This window comes from Hemitrygon akajei, chromosome 3, assembly GCF_048418815.1.
Source record: "Hemitrygon akajei chromosome 3, sHemAka1.3, whole genome shotgun sequence".
Classification (NCBI taxonomy): Eukaryota; Metazoa; Chordata; class Chondrichthyes; order Myliobatiformes; family Dasyatidae; genus Hemitrygon; species Hemitrygon akajei.
Window position 1 is genome coordinate 88,814,969 of NC_133126.1, and position 22,574 is coordinate 88,837,542.

The following is a 22,574-nucleotide window of genomic DNA, read 5'->3' on the forward strand; positions in this document are numbered from 1 at the left end:
CATTTTATCATACTTCAGAACCATTTAATAGCGAGGTTGAGGCTGATAGTAAGTGCTTTTAGGCTTTTGTGTCCTCTGCCTGTGGGTAGTGTCCAGGGTGGGTGGCACCTTTGAATACTGGCTCTTTACTGAGTAGATGGAGTCCATGGAGGGGCGGCTGGATTTCATTATGTGCTGAGGTGTATCTGTAACTCTACCATGCGTCTGCAAGTCCTCTTTCTGACACTACTTAATTCTATTTCTTTAGTCATGTGGCTCACTAGAACCATGACTGAAATCATTCACCAGATAATGTGTTACTGTTTGTGGAACCTAGAAGATCTTATGTACACCCCGAAGTTTCCTAGCCAGAAGTCACTTTGTCACTTAATAATTTCCTGCCAATCACCTAAACAGATACTCCACCTCATTTCACTTTATGTACATAAACAAATCTTGTGTGTATATATGGCCACACTCAAGCAGTTACTTGTGTTTTTGAAGAATTGCTTTATCTTTATATTGTGTTTTTTTTAAATTGTGTTCTTTTTTTAAATGCTGCTTCGGATCCAGAGTAACAATCATTTCATTCCCCTTTACACTCGTGTACTGAAGACTGGCAATAAACAGCATTTGTCATGTTTTCTACAATAGTGAATAACCCTCAATAGTATTTTATGTCCTGTGAAGCAGATCGAAAGGTCAGAGGTCATGATAGTGCTAGAGAAATGTAAATTTTATAGAGCCCTATAATGTGGAAGCAAGGCCTTTAGCCCATCAGAGCCCATGCTTACCATTTGCATTAACCCAATTTCATTTCTTCCACATTCTCACCATCACCACCTCCAGATTCCACAGTGGCCAATTCACCTGCCAACCCACACGTCTTTGGGATGTGGGAGGAGGCCCACACAGTCAAAAGCAGATCCTGCAAACTCCACACAGACAGCACCAGAGGTCAGGATTGGACCAACGTCACTTGACCTGTGAGGCAGCAGCTCTACTGGTTGCATCACTGTGCTGACCTGCCACCTTGTCTTTTACCATTTTATGTTTGGGCATACAAATTCTACAAGGAGAAACAATTGAGAGAAGTGTTAAAAATGTTCATGGGAGCAACCTTTCATTCACAAACTGCAATTGTCTGGCTAGAGAAAGCTAAATAAACAGCTCTAGGCTTAGATAAGAGACTGCACTGCCCCGCTACTTGATAGACCTCTGCCTCCGTCATCTATGTGAAGCTTCAATCATGCCTTTGAGGATGAGGCAGCAAACAGAGGGATTTATCTGACAAGTTACTTCAGGGCAACAGGAGCGTAAGCATTTTTAAAATTCCAGATGTAATTGTGGTTGTGAGTAGCACAGACGTTCAGATTCCAAGATTAGCATTGACTAGTTAATTACTATCGCATGATGTCTTCACCACCTCAGTAACATCTCCTTGATCGTTTAACTAATGAAAATATATCAGAGTTCTGGAATGTTCAGCTGGCCCAATATCCCTGCGTAGCACATACAAAATGCTGGAGGAACTCAGCAGATCTATGGAGGGGAATAAACGGTCAATGGTTTGGGCTGAGACCCTTCACGTGATCTCAGCTATATGTGTATCTAGCACTTGTCAGGCCTCAACAACTTTTCGGGGAGTGTGTTCGAAGTTCCTCAAAGGAAGGCTTACTTTCTAACATTGGAAACTGTGGTGAACTACATATACCTGTCTGGACACACCCCCTGATGACTGCTCCTGTGGCTCCTCCCACAGACCCCTGTATAAAGGTGATGGAGGTCTGAGCCTGGCCTCTCAGTCTCCAGGATGTAGTATGGTGGTCACTCACTGCTTGTTCCTTCTTCCAGTCAATAAAAGCCGATACCTCGCTTTTACATCTCAGAGTGAGTTATTGATGGTGCATCAGAAACAGGTTTAATATCACCAGAAAATGTCGTGAAATGTGTTGCTTTACAATGTGGATTGCAACACATAGGGGGAGAGGGGGAGAGAAATACTGAACGAGTGCTCATGGGTTTATTGCCCATTCAGAAATCTGATGGGGAGGAAGAAGCTGTTTCTGAAATAATGAGTGTGTGTCTTCAGGCTCCTGTACCTCCTCTTTGGTAGTAATAAGAAGAGGGCATGTCCTGGTTGATTTGGAGGGGAGGGGTTCTTAATGACCGATGCCACCTTTTGAGGCATTGCCTTTTAAAGATGTCCTGGATGCAGGGGAGGCTGGTGCCCATGATGGAGCTGGCTGAGTTTACAACTTTCTGCAGCTTTTTCTGACCCATGAGTGACCGGGTGGTGATGCAGCCAGTTAGCATGCTCTCCAATGTACATATGTAGAAACTTGCAAGTGTCTTTGGTGATACACCAAACTCCTGCTGAGCTGCCTTTGTAATTGCATCAATATGTTGGGCCCAGGATAGATTCTCCAGTGAGAAATCCTCCATCATCTACAAGTCATTTAAATTTCCACGGAAATTATTCCACACCCCCAACTCTGTTCTCAATTTCCACACTAGAGTGCAGAGCCTTTCCCTTTTACCTGCTCCCATCCCAGCACCATCTTGACTATCTCAACAGCTTGCCCCTTCCAAACTCCTATATGCAAGGGAACTTATGTTGGACTGTGCATTGGCTTCCACAAAAGATGGTCTATATTTTTACTTTTCTAATCCAGTCTTAACATAAGGTTGCCTGGAAGGATTGTTGTCACATTACCAAAGCCCCTACATAGTAAACCAATATTGGATGCAGGTTTAATGGATTGACGAATTTGGCTAAAGAAATGTTCTCAGCATTGATTGTCTTGATAACAGCATGGAAGGGTGCAACTTTATTCAATTTTCCAGTGCTGGCTCTTTAAATAACTATCCGATTAACTCTACTCTCTTGTCTTCTACCATAGTCCCACAATTTTTTTCCTTGTAAGTTGATTTTTGGTTGAGTGCTGCTGTTGAATCTGTTTCTACAAATATATTTCACGGAGTTCATCCACATCACAACAACCCACTGCATGCAAAATAATTCTCCCCTTTCCTCCGGTTCTTTAGGGAGGTAGATATTTTAAGTATAACACATAGCGATTTCTGCCTACATGCTGATAGCAACTATAATTATGTAGACACTTCAGTGTGTGCAGTATTTTGAGATCTGTCAAAGTGATAAGGTCTTATGTAGATGCAAGTATAGTATCACAAGAACACCAGTATCTGTTCAACCAATGCTGTTTTATGTCATATCATATGAATTAAAGCTAACTTATCATTTCCTACACTGGGCAAACTCAGCAACATGATCATTAAAATGTGCCATTGATCAGAAGTGCAGTAGTGTAGTGGCTAGCACAACACTTTACAGTACAGCCAACCCTGGTTCAATTTCCGTCACTGCCTGTAAGGAACTTGTACGTTCTCCCCTATACTGCAAGAGCTTCCGGGTGCTCCAGTTTCCTCCCACAGTCCAAAGGTGTACCAGTCGGTAGCTTAATCAATCATAGTAAATTGTCCTGTGATTAGACTGGGGGTCGGGGGACTGTTGGGAGCTACGACTCAAGGGGCTGGAAGGATCTATTCTGTAACATATCTCAGTGAAATGAAAACAAGGTGACTATTACATGTAACCTCTCATCAGTTAGATCACTGAGTATAAAAGCTGGGAGACCATGTTTGGTTAGGCCGCATTAGGAGTATTGTGTGAGTTCTCGTTGCCTCACTAGTTAAAGAATGAGGAGGCAGATACATTTTTACCGGGACATTCTCTGGATGGGAGTGTATTCACTATAAAGTGAGTTTGGACAAACTTGGGTTTTACTTTTCTGGAGTGCTGGATGCTGAGGAGGATCCTATATAAATGTGTAAATTATGAGAGGCGTAGATGGGACAGATAGAATATAGAAACTTACAGTGCATTACAGGCCCTTCGGCCCACGATGTTGGCCAACTCTCGAGACTGCCTAGAATTTCCCTAGCGCAGAGCCCTCTGTTTCTCCAAGACCCATGTACCCATCTAAGAGTCTCTTAAAGAACCCTATTGTATCTTCCTCTACCACCTTCACTGGCAGTGCATTCCACGCACCCACCACTCTGTGTGTGAGAAACTTACCCCTGACATCCCCTCAGTACTCATTACCAAGCACCTTAAAACTATGCACCCTCATGTTAGCTATTTCAACCCTGGGAAAAAGCTTCTGGCTATCCACACAATCAATGTCCATCTTCTTATACACCCCTACCAGGTCACCTCTCATTCTCCGTCGCTCCAAGGAGAAAAGGCTAAGTTCACTCAACCTATTCTCATATGCCCTCCAGCCCAGGCTGCATCCTTGTAAATCTCCTCCGCACTCTCTCTATAGTATTCACATCCTTCCTGTAGTGAGGTGACCAGATCTGAACACAGTACTCCAAGTGGGGTCTGACCAAGATAATCAGTCCTCCCTCCCCCCCCCCCCCAAATATCAAATACCAGAGAGCATTGCTTTAAGGGAGAGGGGGAAAGTTTAAAGGGGATATGCAAGGGAAGTACTTTTTACACTTAGATTGGGGATGCCTGGAATGTGCTGCCAGAAGTGGAAGAATCTAATGCAATAGTGATGTTTAACAGGTTTTTGGACAGACACATGAGCAGGAAACTGATAGAGGAATGTTGGCTATGTGCAGGTAAAGGGGATTAGTTAGATTTGCATCACGGTTGGCACCAACATTGTGGGCTGAAGGGCCCATTCCTACCACAACATTGAGTTTAATGGTTGCACTGACCTGCGGCTCCATATACGAGTTCTACATAATGAGTGTGCAGCAAGCAAACTGGCTCTCTGGTGCCCTTCAACCAATGACCACTCCTCTGCCCATTACCGAGCTACGAACACCACATTACAGATACCAGCCTTCCCTCCATGGATCCTTTCTACACTTCCTGCAGCCAGCATAATCAAAGACCCCACCCACCCTGGACATTCCTTTGCCTCTCCAAAAAGGCAGAATATAAAAAGCCCAAAAGGATGCACCACCAGGTGCAAAGAGGACAGCTTCTACCCTGCTGTTTGAACAGTTCCATAGTATGATAAGCTGGGATTTTGACCTCAAAATCTACCTCATTGTGACCTTGTATCTCATTGTCTGCCTGCACTGCACTCTCTCAGTAACTGTAACACTTTATTCTGCATTATGTTTTCCCTTGTACTGCCTCAATGCACTGTTGTAATGAATATTTGTATGGATGACAGTTTTTTTGCTGTAACTCAGTACATGCGATAAACAGAGTAAGAAGTGGAGAATTTCTTAAATGCATTTATTTTAACACTAGCAGCATTGTAAGAAAAGTGGATGAGCTTATAGAAAGGATTGGTACCTGGAAATATGATGTTGTAGCTATTAGTGAAACATGGTTGCAGGAGGGGATGTGATTGGCAACTAAATATTCCTGGATTTTGTTGCTTCAGGTGTGATAGAATCGGAGGGACAAGAGGGAGAGGTGTTGCATTGCTTGTCAGAGAAAATAATACAGCGGTGCTCTGGCAGGATAGATTAGAGGGATCGTCTAGGGAGACTATTTGGGTGGAATTGTGGAATGGGAAAGGTGTAGTAACACTTATAGGGGTGTATTATAGACCACCTAATGGGGAGCGAGAACTGGAGGAGCAAATTTGTAAGGAGATAGCAGATAATTGTAGTAAGCACAGGGTTGTGATTGTGGGAGATTTTAATTTTCCACACATAGACTGGAAAGCCCATACTGTAAAAGGGATGGATGGTTTAGAGTTTGTAAAATGTGTGCAGGATAGTTTTTTGCAGCAATACATAGAGGTACCAATTAGAGAAGGGGCAGTGTTGGATCTCCTGTTAGGGAATGAGATAGGTCAGGTGACAGGTGTGTTGGGGAGCACTTTGGGTCCAGTGATAACAAGGCCATTAGTTTCAATATAACTATGGAGAAGGATAGGACGGGACCCAGGGTTGAGATTTTTGATTGGAGAAAGGCTAACTTTGAGGAGATGCGAAAGGATTTAGAAGGAGTGGATTGGGACAATTTGTTTTATGGGAAGGATGTAATAGAGAAATGGAGGTCATTTAAAGGTGAAATTCTGAGAGTACAGAATCTTTATGTTCCTGTTAGGTTGAAAGGAAAGGTTAAAAGTTTGAGAGAGCCATGGTTTTCAAGGGATATTGGAAACTTGGTTGGGAAAAAGAGAGAGATCTACAATAAATATAGGCAGCATGGAGTAAATGAGGTACTCGAGGAATATAAAGAATGTAAAAAGAATCTTAAGAAAGAAATTAGAACAGCTAAAAGATGATATGAGGTTGCTTTGGCAAGTAAGGTGAAAATAAATCCAAAGGGTTTCTACAGTTATATTAATAGCAAAGGATAGTGAGGGATAAAAATTGGTCCCTTAGAGAATCAGAGTGGACAGCTATGTGTGGAGCCAAAAGAGATGGAGGAGATTTTGAACAATTTCTTTTCTTCGGTATTCACTAAGGAGAAGGATATTGAATTATGTAAAGGTAAGGGAAACAAGCAGGGAAGTTATGGAAACTATGATGATTAAAGAAGAGGAAGTCCTGGCGCTTTTAAGATATATAAAAGTAGACAAGTCTCCAGGTCCTGACAGGATATTCCCTAAGACCTTGAGGGAAGTTAGTGTAGAAATAGCAGGGGCTCTGACAGAAATATTTCAAATGTCATTAGAAATGGGAATGGTGCCAGAGGATTGGCGTATTGCTCATGTTGTTCCATTGTTTAAAAAGGGTTCTAAGAGTAAGCCTAGCAATTATTGGCCTGTAGGTTTGACATCAGTGGTGGGTAAATTAATGGAAAGTATTCTTAGAGATGGTATATATAATTATCTGGATAGACAGGGTCTGATTAGGAACAGTCAACATGGATTTGTGCGTGGAAGGTCATGTTTGAAAAATCTTATTGAATTTTTTGAAGAGGTTACTAGGAAAGTTGACGAGGGTACAGCAGTGGATGTTGTCTATATGGACTTCAGTAAGGCCTTTGACAAGGTTCCACATGGAAGGTTAGTTAGGAAGGTCTAATCATTAGGTATTAATATTGAAGTAGTAAAATGGATTCAACCATGCCAGAGAGTAGTGGTGGATAACTGTTTGTTAGGTTGGAGGCCAGTGACTAGTGGTGTGCCTCAGGGATCTGTACTTGGTTCACTGTTGTTTGTCATATACATTAATGATCTGGATGATGGGGTGGTAAATTGGATTAGTAAGTATACAGATTATACTAAGATAGGTGGTGTTGTGGATAATGAAGTAGGTTTTCAAAGCTTGTAGAGAGATTTAGACCAGTTAGAAGAGTGGGATGAATGATGGCAGATGGAGTTTAATGCTGATAAGTGTGAGGTGCTACATTTTGGTAGGAATAATCAAAATAGGACATACATGGTAAATGGTAGGGCATTGAAGAATGCAGAAGAACAGAGTGATCTAGGAATAATGGTGCATAGTTCCCTGAAGGTGGAATCTCATGTGGATAGGGTGGTGAAGAAAGCTTTTGGTATGCTGGCCTTTATAGATCAGAGAATTGAGTATAGGAGTTGGGATGTAATGTTGAAATTGTACAAGGCATTAATAAGGCCAAATTTGGAGTATTGTGTGCAGTTCTGGTCACTGAATTATAGGAAAGATGTCAACAAAATAGAGAGAGTACAAAGGAGATTTACTAGAATGTTACCTGGGTTTCAGCACCTAAGTTACAGAGAAAGGTTGAACAAGTTAGATCTTTATTCTTTGGAGCGTAGAAGGTGGAGGGGGGGACTTGATAGAGGTATTTAAAATTATGAGGGGGATAGATAGAGTTGATGTGGATAGGCTTTTTTCCAATGAGTAGGGGAGATTCAAACAAGAGGACATGAGTTGAGTTAGGGGGGCAAAAGTTTAGGGGTAACACGAGGGGGAACTTCTTTACTCAGAGAGTGGTAGCTGTGTAGAATGAGCTTCCAGAAGAAGTAGTACAGGCAGGTTCGATATTGTCATTTAAAGTAAAATTGGATAGGTATATGGACAGGAAAGGAATGGAGGGTTATGGGCTGAGTGCAGGTCAGTGGGACTAGGTGAGAGTAAGCGTTCAGCACGGACTAGAAGGGCCGAGATGGACTGTTTCCGTGCTGTAATTGTTATATGGTCATATGTGACAATAATAAACCAATTTACAGCCTCACTGTATAACCCTCTGTAATTACTTGGCCACAGCTTAAAGGTGCCTTGAGTTACTTGTCTCAACAACTTAATATTAAAAATCCTTCCAGGTCATACCTTTCCATGCTAAAGAATGTTATCCAGAGTTCCTAACAAGATTTATACATACTTAATCTTGTTTTCTGTCCTTGACTCATCCACCATTCCTCATATGTTGAAATATTTTCTGTTCATTTACCCTACAGCACTCCAAGTTTGAGTCAATCACCTCACAGCATTCTCTTTTCTAAAGAAGATCAGCAGCCTGGCCAATATTTCCTAGTAACTGAAGGACTACCACATGTCATACATTTTCCGGGAAGTCACTTCTCTGGATGGATATTGAGTTTAGGTGGAGTTCCTAAGGAGTTGAAGAGATGAAATTAATTTTGTTCAGTTTGCATGATCATCTGGAATTGCTCAGTGGAACCAGATTCCAAAGGCTTCTTTGGGACTCAGACCCATCAACATGAGCTGTCTTTCTGAAATGCGCTCCGTGCTGTCAAATCCACAAGCATGCGTTTCCTGTACCGATGTCACTATCCACTTCTTTGCCCTCCTCATCTGCTGAGCGGACATGTTGTTATGATTTGTGCAACGGTTCGCTGTTGGTAAAGGGTGGGAGAACTTCACCACTGGGGACCTGGGGTGGTGCGTCTTTCACGGAACAGGGTTGTACAGCAGGTTTCTAAGTTGGTTCGTGGTTTATGAGGTCACTTGCCATTTCCATGACCCTTAAGTTCATGAAAAGCTGCGGCCCTCTGAGTATTCAGAGGGGCAGCTTCTCAAGTTCTGATTGCACCAACCCTACTCTTCTGATCTTTAATCCACATGATCTTTATGTACAAGACTTAATTTCTGTGCATTTCACTATCCTGCCCAATCTCTCAGACTCCTTGGGACACTCCCCATCACTTAGCACGGCAGAATCCATTCATTATCAACAATACCCTTACGCAAAATATCCCTCCCTCCACCCCCCACCGAACACCTGGAAGCATGTGGCATGTACACACCACCCCCAGGTTAGGGATGCCCAATGTATGAACATAGAATAATCTCCTATAATATTATTGTTGGTCCTTTCCAAGCTCTGTGGTGTATTGGGCAGCAACCTAACTGTTTCTTTAGCATGTGTGTGTGTTTTTTTGAGGCTGAGTTGCTCTCTCAACCCAGCACAGATGTAAAGCGTACAAGTAGCCAGCTGGATTCGAACCCGCGACCTCTTGCTTTGAAGCCACTACACCACTGGCTAGCTATATTATTACATTCAGATTAATTACTTCCTATCAAGCTTTTGCGATTTTGATGCCATTCACTACAATACTGTGGAGGTAGTCACCACATTCTGTATTTTCAGATTTGTGTACAAAAGTGATGAATGAATGTCTGTAAAAATGAAACCCATTCATTACACAACAATGCCCTGCATGACACTATGACTCATTCATGGCTGACGCATAACACAACCAGGATAACAGAGCGGATGAACTGATGGGAGGGGTTGTGGGGGGGTTTTGTTGGGGTGGGAAGAGAAGCTATAAAGTGCTATAAAGAAATTTTAACTTGACAAATGGTCTAAGCACAATAGAGGGAGATGCTCAGGAAACCAAGATGCAGAAGCAATTTGGGTGGAGAGAAGACTGCATTAATGGGAATGGTGTACATCAAGGGTCACCAACCTTTTTTGCACAGCGGACCGGTTTAATATTGACAATATTCTTGCGGATCGGCCGACGGGGGGAGGGGGGGTGTTAATCACGACAGGAATACAGTGATACTCAAAGGGGGTTCCTCTTGTCCAGTCTATTCCGCAATTTAGTTTTCGTGGCTATTAGCACTTGCTGCTATCCCACTTGCTCACGTTTTTTTCCGCTCAAAAAACTCAACAGGTTTGTCTTTAAGTGCAGGGTGCTTGGACTCAAGGTGCCAAAGCAGTTTTGAGGGCTTCATTGCCTCATTAGACAGCCTCCGGGCCCGAACTCCAGCCTCCCGTCTGCCCGCCGCCAGCCGCCTTGGCCAGGTGCGGCTGGTCGTGAGTGGGGTGAGAGGACAAGGACCGGAGGTCCCCATACCGGGGCCACGGCGGTCGCAGTCCGGAGAGAGTGACCGACCGAGCGACGAGTGCGACAGGGCACCTGCCTGCCTCCCTGTAGGTTGGTCGGATCTATCGGCTGACTGAAGTTTGGCTCGAGGGATGACTTTCAGTAGATTGCATCTACTTACAAAACCCGAGCCCAAATTAGGTCCTCTGCGAATATGTTAGCACCGGGTTCCCCACGAACATTTGGTGTGGTAAACAAGTTCAGAGGTGGCGCCCATCTGTCCGCGCTCCAGGCCAGTAGCAACAGCACTTCCCACCGGCCACATGTGGCCAACCGGTGACCCTTGGCGCGAGGGTATCGTAATGACCTCACATGCATTCAAGTTCAACAGTGGCCATGACAGGGAGTGAGAAAAAGTACAGCTGATTCATACCATTTCATATCGCCAACTCATATCGTTTCCTTGCGGCCCGGTGGTTGGGGAACCACTGATGTACAGGATTCCCAACAGAAATAAATGGACCAAGCGCAAATCAGAAGAGAATGATAACGGTCATGGGGGAGTTCTAATCTACGTGGAAGTCTGATTGATCGCCCAGCTTGGCAAAATGTTTGCAGATGTCTCGACTCCAATCAAGAAACCAACATCAATGCGCAGCTAAGGGTGCTGACTCCTCAGAATGCTCCTCTGGGGTCCGAATGGATATTGATTAGATGTCGTGATCTGGTTGGCTGGTTCAAAACACTGAACAGCAGTAAAGATTCTGATTGGCTAGCTTCAATGGAGGGCTGTTTGCTTCGCTGTCCAGATCCCGAGATTACTGGCGGTTCGTAGATTGCTGATGTCGTTTTTCTTTTCTCTGTAAGGGTTCATATGCCAGATGTGTGTTGATGTGTCTGTTGATGGATCCTTCTGTAGAGAACCACGCTTTGAGAAATTCTCGTTATTGCTTGAGTCAAGGCGCTGGATGACATCCTTTTGAAATGGTGTCCTTATTCGTCTTCATGAGCTGATACTAGCGAGAGTGGGCCGTACCTTCTACAGGTGAGAGATTGAAGTATTGAGATGTTGAGGAATCTGTGTGTCCTAGTGCAAAATTCACAGCCAGCTGGTGTGCGGGTATAGGATGTAATCAGAAAGCTAACAGAATTGCTTCAGGAAATCAAATGCAAAAGTAAAGAGGCTAAGCTTCATTTTTAAGGAGCATTGGTGAGATTACATCCAGTACAAAATATTAGTCTCCTTCTTCAAGGAAGGATGTTTATGCTGTTCAGAGAATATGTTTGACACTGTTAGCTGAAATGAAAAGGTTTTCTGGAATCTGGAATGGAGGAATGGTAGTATAGGATAAATGCTAGAGGTTAAATGGATGAGAGGAAACTTAAATGAAACAAGGTGGACATGTAGAGGATTTTTTTTCTTGTATGTGTAAATCTAGAACCAGGGACCACTGCCTAATCAAAGGGATTGAGTGTTTATAAAGGAAGATGAGACATGTTTTCTCTCAGAGGGTGGTTTGTGCTTGGAACACACTTACTCAAAAGATTGTTTAAGTCACAGGCAGGTAGATAACTGACACACTACAGAAAAGAAATGTTGCTAGCCATAAAGAGAATGCAATTTGGAGGTTACAATCAGATCAGCCATCATCTTATCCAATGGCCCAAGGGACAAAGTGGTCTACTCATGTCAATGGTTAAGATCTTTGGAAAATTGCTACCAAGGCCACCAGAAAAAAATTTAAAGCTATTCTTTTTTGAAATAGTGTTGAGTACATTGGACCACCATCCAAGATGTAGCTAATACAGTCTTGGCTCGATGCTTCGTGCAAATGACAGAGGGATGCAGATTGAACTAAGAGTTAGGAACACAGTTCTCTGTGTGGGATTTGAAGTTTCAGGCTTGCCGAATATAGAATTTCCTCTCATTGGGCCCATGCTGACTGATGCCAGAAAACACACGAAGAGATTTTTTGTAAACCACAAACACTGGAAATCCGAGACCAAAACAAGGAAATATTGACATTTGGGACCATTCAAGATGGAGAAATGGAAGGTACGGTACTGCAACTAAACCAACTAGCATGCAGCCAGTAAGGGCTGGTGGTTACACAGAATTAAGGAACTTCCCCCAATTGTTGGAGGAGAGAACAGCTCCTCAGAGTAGCAGTTCATTGGAATCCACTTAAACTCTGGGTTTGATTAATTTAATAAGAGCTTGTTATAGCCCTCTAATTAGTATGATACCCTTGCTGAAAGTAAACTAGACAGTATGACACTACATTCCTTCCTTTGATTCGTAGAGCAACACGGAACCAAGCCCTTCAGCTCACCATATCCATGCCAACTATCAAGGGCCCATCAAGCACTTGGTACACAGTCATCCATGACTTGATAATTCAAGAACACACCCTGATATTTTCACAAAACGCCACTTTCTCAAGGGTCACATTCCAGATTGTAGCCATGCTTCGGGTGAAAATATTTTACCCTTATCTTAAACCCATGCCTTCTGGCTTTCAATGTGTCTGTTATATGTAAACAGTTTGTGATTCTCCACATTATCATTAAAAAAAACACATTTGTCAGGTTATTCCTCAGCCTGCTCTGCTATGAGGAACATAAACCCTTCTCATAATGCAAATGTCACATCACAGGCTTCAACTTAATCACCTATCCACAACCTTCCCACTTGTGTGGTGGTCAGAGCTGTATGTAACACTGGAATTGAACCAGAAATCCACACATTATGTCAGGTAAGCACAGGTATCAAACCCTTCGGACACAATTCTTATACACTAGAATTAGCAAGTCTCAAGTTCAAGCTTACTATCAAATGTCATGCATAGACTCAGAGCCGCTTTATTAGATATGCCTGTATACCTGGTTGTTAATGCATACAGCAACACAAAGCACAAAATCATGCAGACATTGTCAAGAGGTTCTGCTGTTCAGACAAAAGTTTAGAATGGGGAAGAAATGTGATCCAAGTGACTTTGACCGTGGAATGATTGTTGGTGCCAGACAGTGTGGTTTGAGTATCTCAGAAACTACTGATCCCTGTGATTTTCATGCACAATGGCCTCTGTAGTTTAAAGAGAATGGTGGGGGGAGAAGCGTCCAGTGAGCAGCAATTTTGTGAGCAAAAATGACTTGTTATTCAGCGAGGTCAGAGAAGAATGGCCAGACTGTTTCAAGCTGACAGCAAGGCGACAGTAACAATTTTGTCTGTGGTGTGCCACATATACAAACACATTGAACCTGGGCTACAGCAACAGAAGAGCACAAGCGTACACAGAGGACACTTTATTAGGTACAGGAGGTATCTCATGAAGTGGCCACAGCGTGTACATTGGGTACAAAAGCCATGAATACATCAATTGACTAAACTTGCCTGTTGTGCGATAAGATTAAAATCAAGTGTTTGTCAGATTATTCATAAAGGCAATAAAAATGTTTTGCAGGATTTCTTAATAAACATTTCCTATAAACAGATGTTAGAAACTAGAGTGAGCATTTAAAATGAAAATAAGCACAACTTTAATGTTTTTAAAAACTTTTAAACTGTTCCTTCCACCCCTTCCCATAATGTTGGCTCCTCCTTCCTCCAAGATCTCCCAGGTAGTATTACTCTTTCACCAGCCACATCTGAGAGCATCGACTGGCTCTTTCACCAAAGTTAAAACCACGCTGGTTCCATATTGCCCATTTTCAGCCAGTGCAGAGGGGTGATTGGGAGAGGAATAGGGAGCTCTCATGTTGCCCTGGTAGAAGGAAAGGATCCCAACTCAAGGTGCACAGATGAGTCCTTGGTGGCTTGCATGACTGAACCACTCACACCAAAAAGGAACAAAACCACAGACAGCATACAAAATGAGGGAAATAAGTTCTGGTGAAAGATGGAGAGGAAGGGTGAAATCATTTGACGATGGAAAAACTTCCGAAGAAGTTCTTAATCAAATGGAACTGTCCCATGAGAGTGCCTCTGGCTATATATTAAGATGCACACTTGGGGCATTCCAATTCACTAAAGAACATGCATCTGTCTAAAATAATGTGGCTCAGTTTGCAATCTCATTTCACGTTGAGCTGTGGCCTCCACTAATGCAGCAAATATTGCAGAGCAGAACAATACGACTGGGATTCTGTACTGCAGCTGTATTCCTGCAAATTTCTCTCAGCCTAACGTTTGCACTTGCCCTGGCCATAGCAACACCATTGAACAGTAACAGCATTAACACACAGGTCCTGCCAGAGAAAAAAAATCACCTAATGTACAGTCTTTTGAGCCCATTAGCATGTACCTTGACACACTGTACCTGCTATACCATATATTAAAAGATTGCCCAAGCATGTTTTAGCAAGAAAAATTGTAACGTCAACATACTGTCTTTCAGGGCTCTCCAAAGCACATTATAACCAAAGTATCTTCCAAGATTCAAGTTTGTTGTAATGCTGCAAGATGCCGTGGCCAATGTACACACAATAAGCTCTCAAAAAAACTATAATGTGTTTTGTGATCCAGTTGAGGGACAAATATTAGCAGAATCTAGTGCTAAACAAATAGCTCATTCTTCACATGCCACTAGATAGTGCATCATAGAGAATGCTTTGGTTTAGTACTGCACCAGTAGCACTGATGCACTGAATTTCTCTCAGTACTGCACTGGACTGTCAGCCTTTTTATTGTGTTGATGGTACAGGATATAACTTTCTCAGCTAGAGACAAAGTGGCTACCACTAGAGATATGCTAACATACCAAAGGATGTATCACACTGATTGACTGTTTGCCAGCCCTATTCACACTAATTAGCACCATTTAGACCCAAAAGCAGAACCAATATTCTACTGATAATTAGAGTAAACTTAGAAAGCAACATTCTCCCCCCCCCCCACCAAATAATAAAGCCACTCTGATCTTGCTATCATAGACCATTAATGACGTATAGGCACCAGCCACAGAGACCATTCCATAAAGCTCTAGCCATTGAATCCAACATGAAAACCACTATATTGACTCCAGTGTTAAAAAAATCCACATTGATGCCACCATGCAGGACTGAACAAAGCCTAATGACTATCCTATTCAAACAGCAATTCAAACTAACTGCACCATGAGAACCTCTTATCCAAAAATCCAAAATCCAAAAATCTCCACAATCTGGGTTTTTTTTTCTTCTTCCGAGTGCAGACATGATGCCACAAATGGAAGATTCCACAAGGTGCTGGGGAAGTTTCCCAGGCAATGTGCACCACGGACGGTTCTGAGAAGTGACCTCACATACGTAATGAAGAGAAGTTAATGAAAAATAGAACACCTCATGAAGTGAAGAAATGAAGATCGCTGTCACGTATTGAAAGAGTGTCAAAGTGAACATACACCGCTTAACGGTATGCTGGTCGTGAAACAAGCAGAGATCCATCACAATGAACTGAAAATTGAAAATAGTTGTGAATATTCAGCAGTCAGCTTGCACAAATTAAAGGCACAACATAAAATTTCTAAAGCATCTGATCACCAAGCAGCAGAAAGTTTAATTGAGTTTGCTGAGATCATCATTGATGAAAACCTAACACCAGAACAAGTCTACAATCTGATTGTTTTTATACTTTACATAAAACCTTTAAAAAGAGTTGACTGTAACCCTTTAATCAAAGCACGACATAGTAGATGAAGATTGAAAACCTGCTATTGTTTGTTGTTCAACAGCTGACTCAGGTATTCTCTCCCGATGTTGCTGTTACCCTGCACACATTATAGTTTCATGATATTAATGGTATGGAATCACTTTTACTGTTACGTACCTGTGTGATGAACTGCAAGACAAAGACTGCTTACTGGTAGCACGTAAATTCAGAGTCAGAAATGATGGTCACCCAAGCTATCTTATTATACATTCCAAAAACGAACAAAAAAATCTAAAATCTGAAATAATTCTGGCCCCAAGATATTTAAATAAGGGGTACACAATCTGTACAAACCAGCACATTATCCCATAATAATCCCACTATCAAAACAATACTAATTGATCCCCCAATAAACCACACAATAATGACCTCATCAGCTTAAACCTACCATAAATTCCTCAACATGAAGACCATGATAGAAGTCACTGGAATAACAAAATATATAGAAACAGAAATACTACAGCACAATACAGGCCCTTCAGCCCACAAAGCTGTGCTAAACATGTCCTTACCTTAGAACTACCTAGGCTTACCCATAGCTCTCTATTTTTCTAAGCTCCATGTATCCATCCAGGAGTCTCTTAAAAGACCCTATCATTTCCGCCACCACCACTGGCAGCCCATTTCATGCACTCACCACTCTCTGCACAAAAAAAAACTTATCCTTAAATCTCCTCTGTACCTACTTCCAAGTACCTTAAAACTGTGCCCTCTCATGCTAGCCATTTCAGCCCTGGGAAAAAGCTTCCAACTATCCACACGATCAATGCTTCTCATCATCTTGTACGCCTCTATCAGGTCACCTCTCATCCTCCATTGCTCCAAGGAGAAAAGGCCAAGTTCACTCAACCTATTCTCATAAGGCATGCTCCCCAATCCAGGCAACATCCTTGTAAATCTCCTCTGCACTCTTTCTATGGTTTCCACGTCCTTCCTGTAGTGAGGCAACTAGAATTGAGCACAGTACTCTAAGAGGGGTCTGACCGGGGTCCTATATAGCCGCAACATTACCTCTCGGCTCTTAAACTCAATACCACGGTTGATGAAGGTCAATGCACCGTATGCCTTCTTAACCACAGAGTCAACCTGTGTAGCAGCTTTGAGTGTCCTATGGACTCGGACCCCAAGATCCCTCTGATCCTCCACACTGCCAAGAGTCTTACCCTTAATGCTATATTCTGCCATCATATTTGACCTACTAAAATGAACCACCTCATACTTATCTTGGTTGAAAACCATCTGCCACTTCTCAGCCCAGTTTTGCATCCTATCAAAGTCCCGATGTATCCTCTGACAGCCCTCCACACTATCCACAACACCCCCAACCTTTGTGTCATTGGAAAATTTACTAACCCATCCCTCCACTTCCTCATCCAGGTCATTTATAGAAATTACCAAGAGTAGGGGTCCCAGAACAGATCCCTGAGGCACACCACTGGTCACCGACCTCCATGCAGAATATGACCTGTCTACAACCACTCTTTGCCTTCTGTGGGCAAGCTAGTTCTGGATCCACAAAGCAATGTCCTCTTGGATCCCATGCCTCCTTACTTTCTCAATAAGCCTTGCATCGAGTACCTTATCAAATGCCTTGCTGAAATCCATATATACTACATCTACTGCTCTTCCTTCAATGTATTTAGTCACATCCTCAAAAAATTCAATCAAGCTCGTAAGGCAGAACCTGCCCTTTACAAAGCCATGCTGACTATTCCTAATCATATTATACCTCTCCAAATGTTCATAAATCCTGCCTCTCAGGATCTTCTCCATTGACTTACCAGCCACTGAAATAAGACTCACTGGTCTATAATTTCCTGGGCTATCCCTGCTCCCTTTCTTGAATAAGGGAACAATATCCTCAACCCTCCAATCCTCCAGAACCTCTCCCGTCCTCATTGATGATGCAAAGATCATCGTCAGAGGCTCAGCAAACTCCTCCTTCGCTTCCCACAATAGCCTGGGGTACATCCCATCTGGTCCCGATGACTTATCCAACTTGATGCTTTCCAAAATCTCCAGCACATTCTCTTCCTTAATATCTACATGCTCAAGCTTTTCAGTCCGCTGCGAGTCATCCCTACAATCGCCAAGATCCTTTTCTGTAGTGAATACTGAAGCAAAGTATTCATTAACTACCTCTGCCATCTCCTCTGGTTCCATACACACTTTTCCACTGTCACACTTGATTGGTCCTATTCTCTCACATCTTATCCTCTTGCTCTTCACATACTTGTAGAACGCCTTGGGGTTTTCCTTAATCCTGCTCGCCAAGGCCTTCTCATGGCCCCTTCTGGCTCTCCTAATTTCTTTGTTAAGCTCCTTCCTGCTAGCCTTATAATATTCTAGATCTCTAACATTACCTAGTTTTTTGAACCTTTCATAAGCTCTTCTTTTCTTCTTGACTATATTTACAACAGCCTTTGTACACCACAGTTCCTGTACCCTACCATCCTTTCCGTCTCATTGGAACGCATCTACGCAGAACCCCATGCAAATATCCCCTGAACACTTACCACATTTCTTCTGTACGTTTCCCTGAGAACATCTGTTTCCAATTTATGCTTCCAAATTCCTACCTGATAGCCTTATATTTCCCCTTACTCCAATTAAACATTTCCCAAACTTGTCTGTTTCTATCCCTCTCCAATGCTATGGTAAAGGAGATAGAATTGTGATCTCTATCTCCAAAATGCTCTCCCATTGAGACCTGACACCTGACCAGGTTCATTTCCCGATACCAGATCAAGTACAGCCTCTCCTCTTGTAGGCTTATCTACATGTTGTGTCAGGAAATCTTCCTGAACACCTAACAAACTCCACCCCTTCTAAACCCCTCACTCTAGGGAAATGCCAATCAATATTTGGGAAATTAAAATCTCTCACAACAACCCTGTTATTATTACTCCTTTCCAGAATCTGTTTCCCTATCTGCTCCTCGATTTCCTGGCTACTATTGGATGGTCTATAAAAAGACCCAATAGAGTTATTGACCCTTTCCTATTCCTAATTTCCACTCACAGAGACTCTGTAGACAACCCCTGCATGACTTCCTCCTTTTCTGCATCCGTGACACTCTCTAATCAATAATGCCACATCCTCACCTCTTTTGCCTCCCTCCCTGTCCCTTCTGAAATTTCTAAAGCCTGGCACTTGAAGTAGCCATCCCTGCCCCCTACACCACCCAAGTCTCTGTAATGGTCACAACATCATAGCTCCAAGTGCTGATCCATGCTCTAAGCTCATCCTCTTCATTCATAATACTCCTCGGATTAAAATAGAACATCTCAAACCATCCATCTGAATGCATCCCTTCTCTATCACCTGCTTATCCTCCCTTTCGCACTGTCTCCAAGCTTTCTCTATTTGTGAGCCAACCTCCCTTTCCTCCGTCACTTCAGTTCGGTGCCCATCCTCAGGAATTCTACTTTAAACTCTCCCCAATAGCCTTTGCAAACCTCCCCGCCAGGATATCGGTCCCCCTCAGATTCAAGTGCAGCCCATCCTTTTTGTACAGGTCACACCTGCCCCAGAAGAAGTCCTAATGATCCAGAAATCTGAATCCCTGCTCCCTGTTCCAATCCCTTAGCCACACATTTATCCTCCACCTCCTTCTATTCCTATACTCACTGTCACATGTGACAGATTACTACCGAGATTACTACCTTTGAGGTCCTGCTTCTCAACTTCCTTCCTAACTCCCCGTAGTCTGTTTTCAGGACCTACTCTCTTTTCCTACCTATGTCGTTGGTACCAATATGTACTATGGCCTCTGGCTGTTCTCCTTCCCACTTCAAGATATCGTGGATGTGATCAGAAAGATCCCGGACCCTAGCATCTGGGAGGCAAACTGCCATCCATGTTTCTTTCCTGCGTCCACAGAATCGCCTGTCTGACCCCCTAACAATTGAGTCCCCTATCAATGCTGCCATCCTCTTCCTTTCCCTACCCTTCTGAGCCATAGGGCCAGACCCTGTGCCAGAGGCGCGACCACTGTTGCTTCCCCAGGAAGGCCGTCTCCCCCAACAGTACTCAACCAGGACTACTCATTGTATACGATGCTGATTTTGCCATAAAACACCTACATTTTCCATTAGAGTAACCACACTGACATTGCCAGATTAGCCCAGCACAGAGTCCACCAGTTAACATTCACTGACCCCAACACAGAACCCACACCATACAGAATAAAACCCATTATACCCATCCTTTTGTAAGTCCTGCCTTATTAATCCCAACAATAAATGTGTGACCGTGTCAGCTCGACAAAACCCCACTCTACCCCTCAGCACAAAACACTGACCCACAATGAAAGCTGACATACTGACCCCATCCAAAGACCTCTTAATCCAACTAAATACATCTCTTTCACCCTACCATTAAATCCTAAAAACTGACATCATTCCAAGCCTTTCTTTCTGACCTGAGCACGAATCCCAGCACCAACACCACCATCAAGATCCAGTGTGCGTACACTAACCAGACTGACCTTCCCATGAAATCTATCATGATCACACTACAAAGCCACACCAAACTGTTATTCAGCACACCAACATTGCATACCATCCCAATATTTACACACACCCCATCTCATTGACCCTAATATGAAATCCATTACATTCTCTCCAGGGCAGATACCCTGATGTAAAACCCACCTTGCTGGAAATCCCACCACTGTGAAACTGTACAACTTCAACCACATAGTTCTTACAGTAACACTAAGCACCCCCTCCCCATCCCATGAACTCTTAATGGTCTGTCCTTGCAATGAGATCTACTACTCTGGGTCAACCACTCCCCACTGTAAAAGCCTCCATCCTGACCAGCCACCATACCGACTCCACTGAAAAAAACACACTGATGATGACCTCATCAGAAAATTCTGCCATATTAAAACCAGCATAAGACTCAACTCATTGACCCACTCATCATAAGACCCAACACGTGGCCCCTCAGGAAGCCCACAAATTGGCCCTACAATAAGACCAACACTCGCCACAAGAAAGCCCTCTACATGGAAGGTATCATAAAACTCCAACCAAACTGACTGCACAAACACCACTATGGTCCATCATGTAGACCACCCAATAGGACCACATCAGAGTAAACCCACCCTTAACCCAAGCACACTAACCCCCGTCAATACACTCATCAGTACAGACTGTATGTGTGTGTCCCACTATAAAACATACACCATTCTCACTGACACCACAGTCTAACCTTCACCACCGCAAAACCTGCAGCTACATTCCCATCATCCTCACACCACCATATACATCTCTTCCGTCCCTTTCATTTTACCCCAGTACGGTGAACCCCCTTCATGATTATTCCACGTCACACACCATGCCATAGGGTACCCCACAAAGAAATTGAGACTTGATCCCCCCATAAAATCCACGCTCAAGAAATACTGCTTTTTTCCCCGTACCCCGTTTCTGCCTAACCTCAGTCCTACTTGAACCGAAGGGACAGGGATTCAGACCCTTGGGACAAAGCGGAGGCATGTGTCGACTTACCCAGGGAAAGGAGCAGGTAAAAAATTAGGAGGTGGGGGCGGGCTGCCACTGCTGTTGAGCCCATGGCTCCGCCGGAGGCGAGTCGTAGAGTTCTCCCTCTTCCTTCGGTCCCGTACTGATGTGCTCTCTGACTCGGGGGGGTGGATGCTGCTCTGCTCCAACGGAGCGACGCCCGGCACAGCCGACACTCGTGTAGTTACACGTTAGACTCCTTCTCCAAAAACTAAATCATATGACCCGCTTAATTTAATCGAGCCAAAGAAAAATCTCTCAATCAGAGCTGCAAAGATGCGTCATCTTATTCAGACCGAACTTCTGACAGTCATCGGATGTGAATTCAGCACTCTTCCCAAAGACCCCCTTGTATTGAAACAGAAGAGCGCGCTTGTACTACGCATTCGCCACTATGCCTTAAAATGTTGTGTGTTGGTGATGCATCCACACATCAAGTAAATTAAATCAATCACATTTAACTGAAACGTCACATTGAAACAAACCATTCTCGCCCGTTCAGCACTCTTCTATTTTAATGCCCGGCAAGCTGCTGTGAAACGACCTGCAACAGTTTAGTACCTATCACGGTCTCATGGGGAGTCCGAGCGCATTTTACAAGCTACTGTTGTGTAGAGTTGTCGTCACTGCTGCAATGGAGAACAACATCCAGGGTTTTAATAGAGTCGACACGGGAGCGAGTCTCTTCGGAATGGTCACGGCTGCAAACGCGGAGCTCAGGAACTGAGGTGGACATAATAAATGCAGAGGAGAAAGCTATGCGCGGAGGTAGATAAAGAAAGGCTGTGTATGAACCGCAACATCACAAAATGTGATTAGCCGTAATTACCTGATTACACTATCCATTTTTACGTCACACCTGCCTTGAATGCCAGTGTGGTCTTTGACTATTGATACCAGGGTGTGAGTTCAGATTGACACCATCCTAAACGCGTGGGTTTGAGGGTAATTCCTGCAAATGCACCCCTCCTTAAATCAGTGTTTAAACTGTCTGCTAACTCTCCCTTTCTACCGCTGACTGACAGACCAGTCTCCCCTTTAATCTTATGCTAAACAATCAACTGGAATATTTTTGGAAACATGGGGCAATTAACTGAATTTAATATTGACTGTTAAAGGTGATTTTGTTTAACACAACTGAAC

General features: G+C 43.3%; 1 protein-coding gene across 3 annotated transcripts in view; it reads right to left on the reverse strand.

The window, feature by feature from the left end:
* ltk (leukocyte receptor tyrosine kinase) overlaps nucleotides 1–22,209 on the reverse strand; it is a 187,524-nt gene extending 165,315 nt beyond the window's left edge. For all 3 annotated transcript variants that reach the window (XM_073040302.1, XM_073040303.1, XM_073040301.1), the window contains exon 1: nucleotides 21,420–22,209. In XM_073040302.1, coding sequence (XP_072896403.1) covers nucleotides 21,420–21,483 — 64 coding nt within the window. In that variant the 5' untranslated portion in view covers nucleotides 21,484–22,209. The remainder of the gene's footprint in view (nucleotides 1–21,419) is intronic.
* Nucleotides 22,210–22,574: the final 365 nt, after the last annotated feature.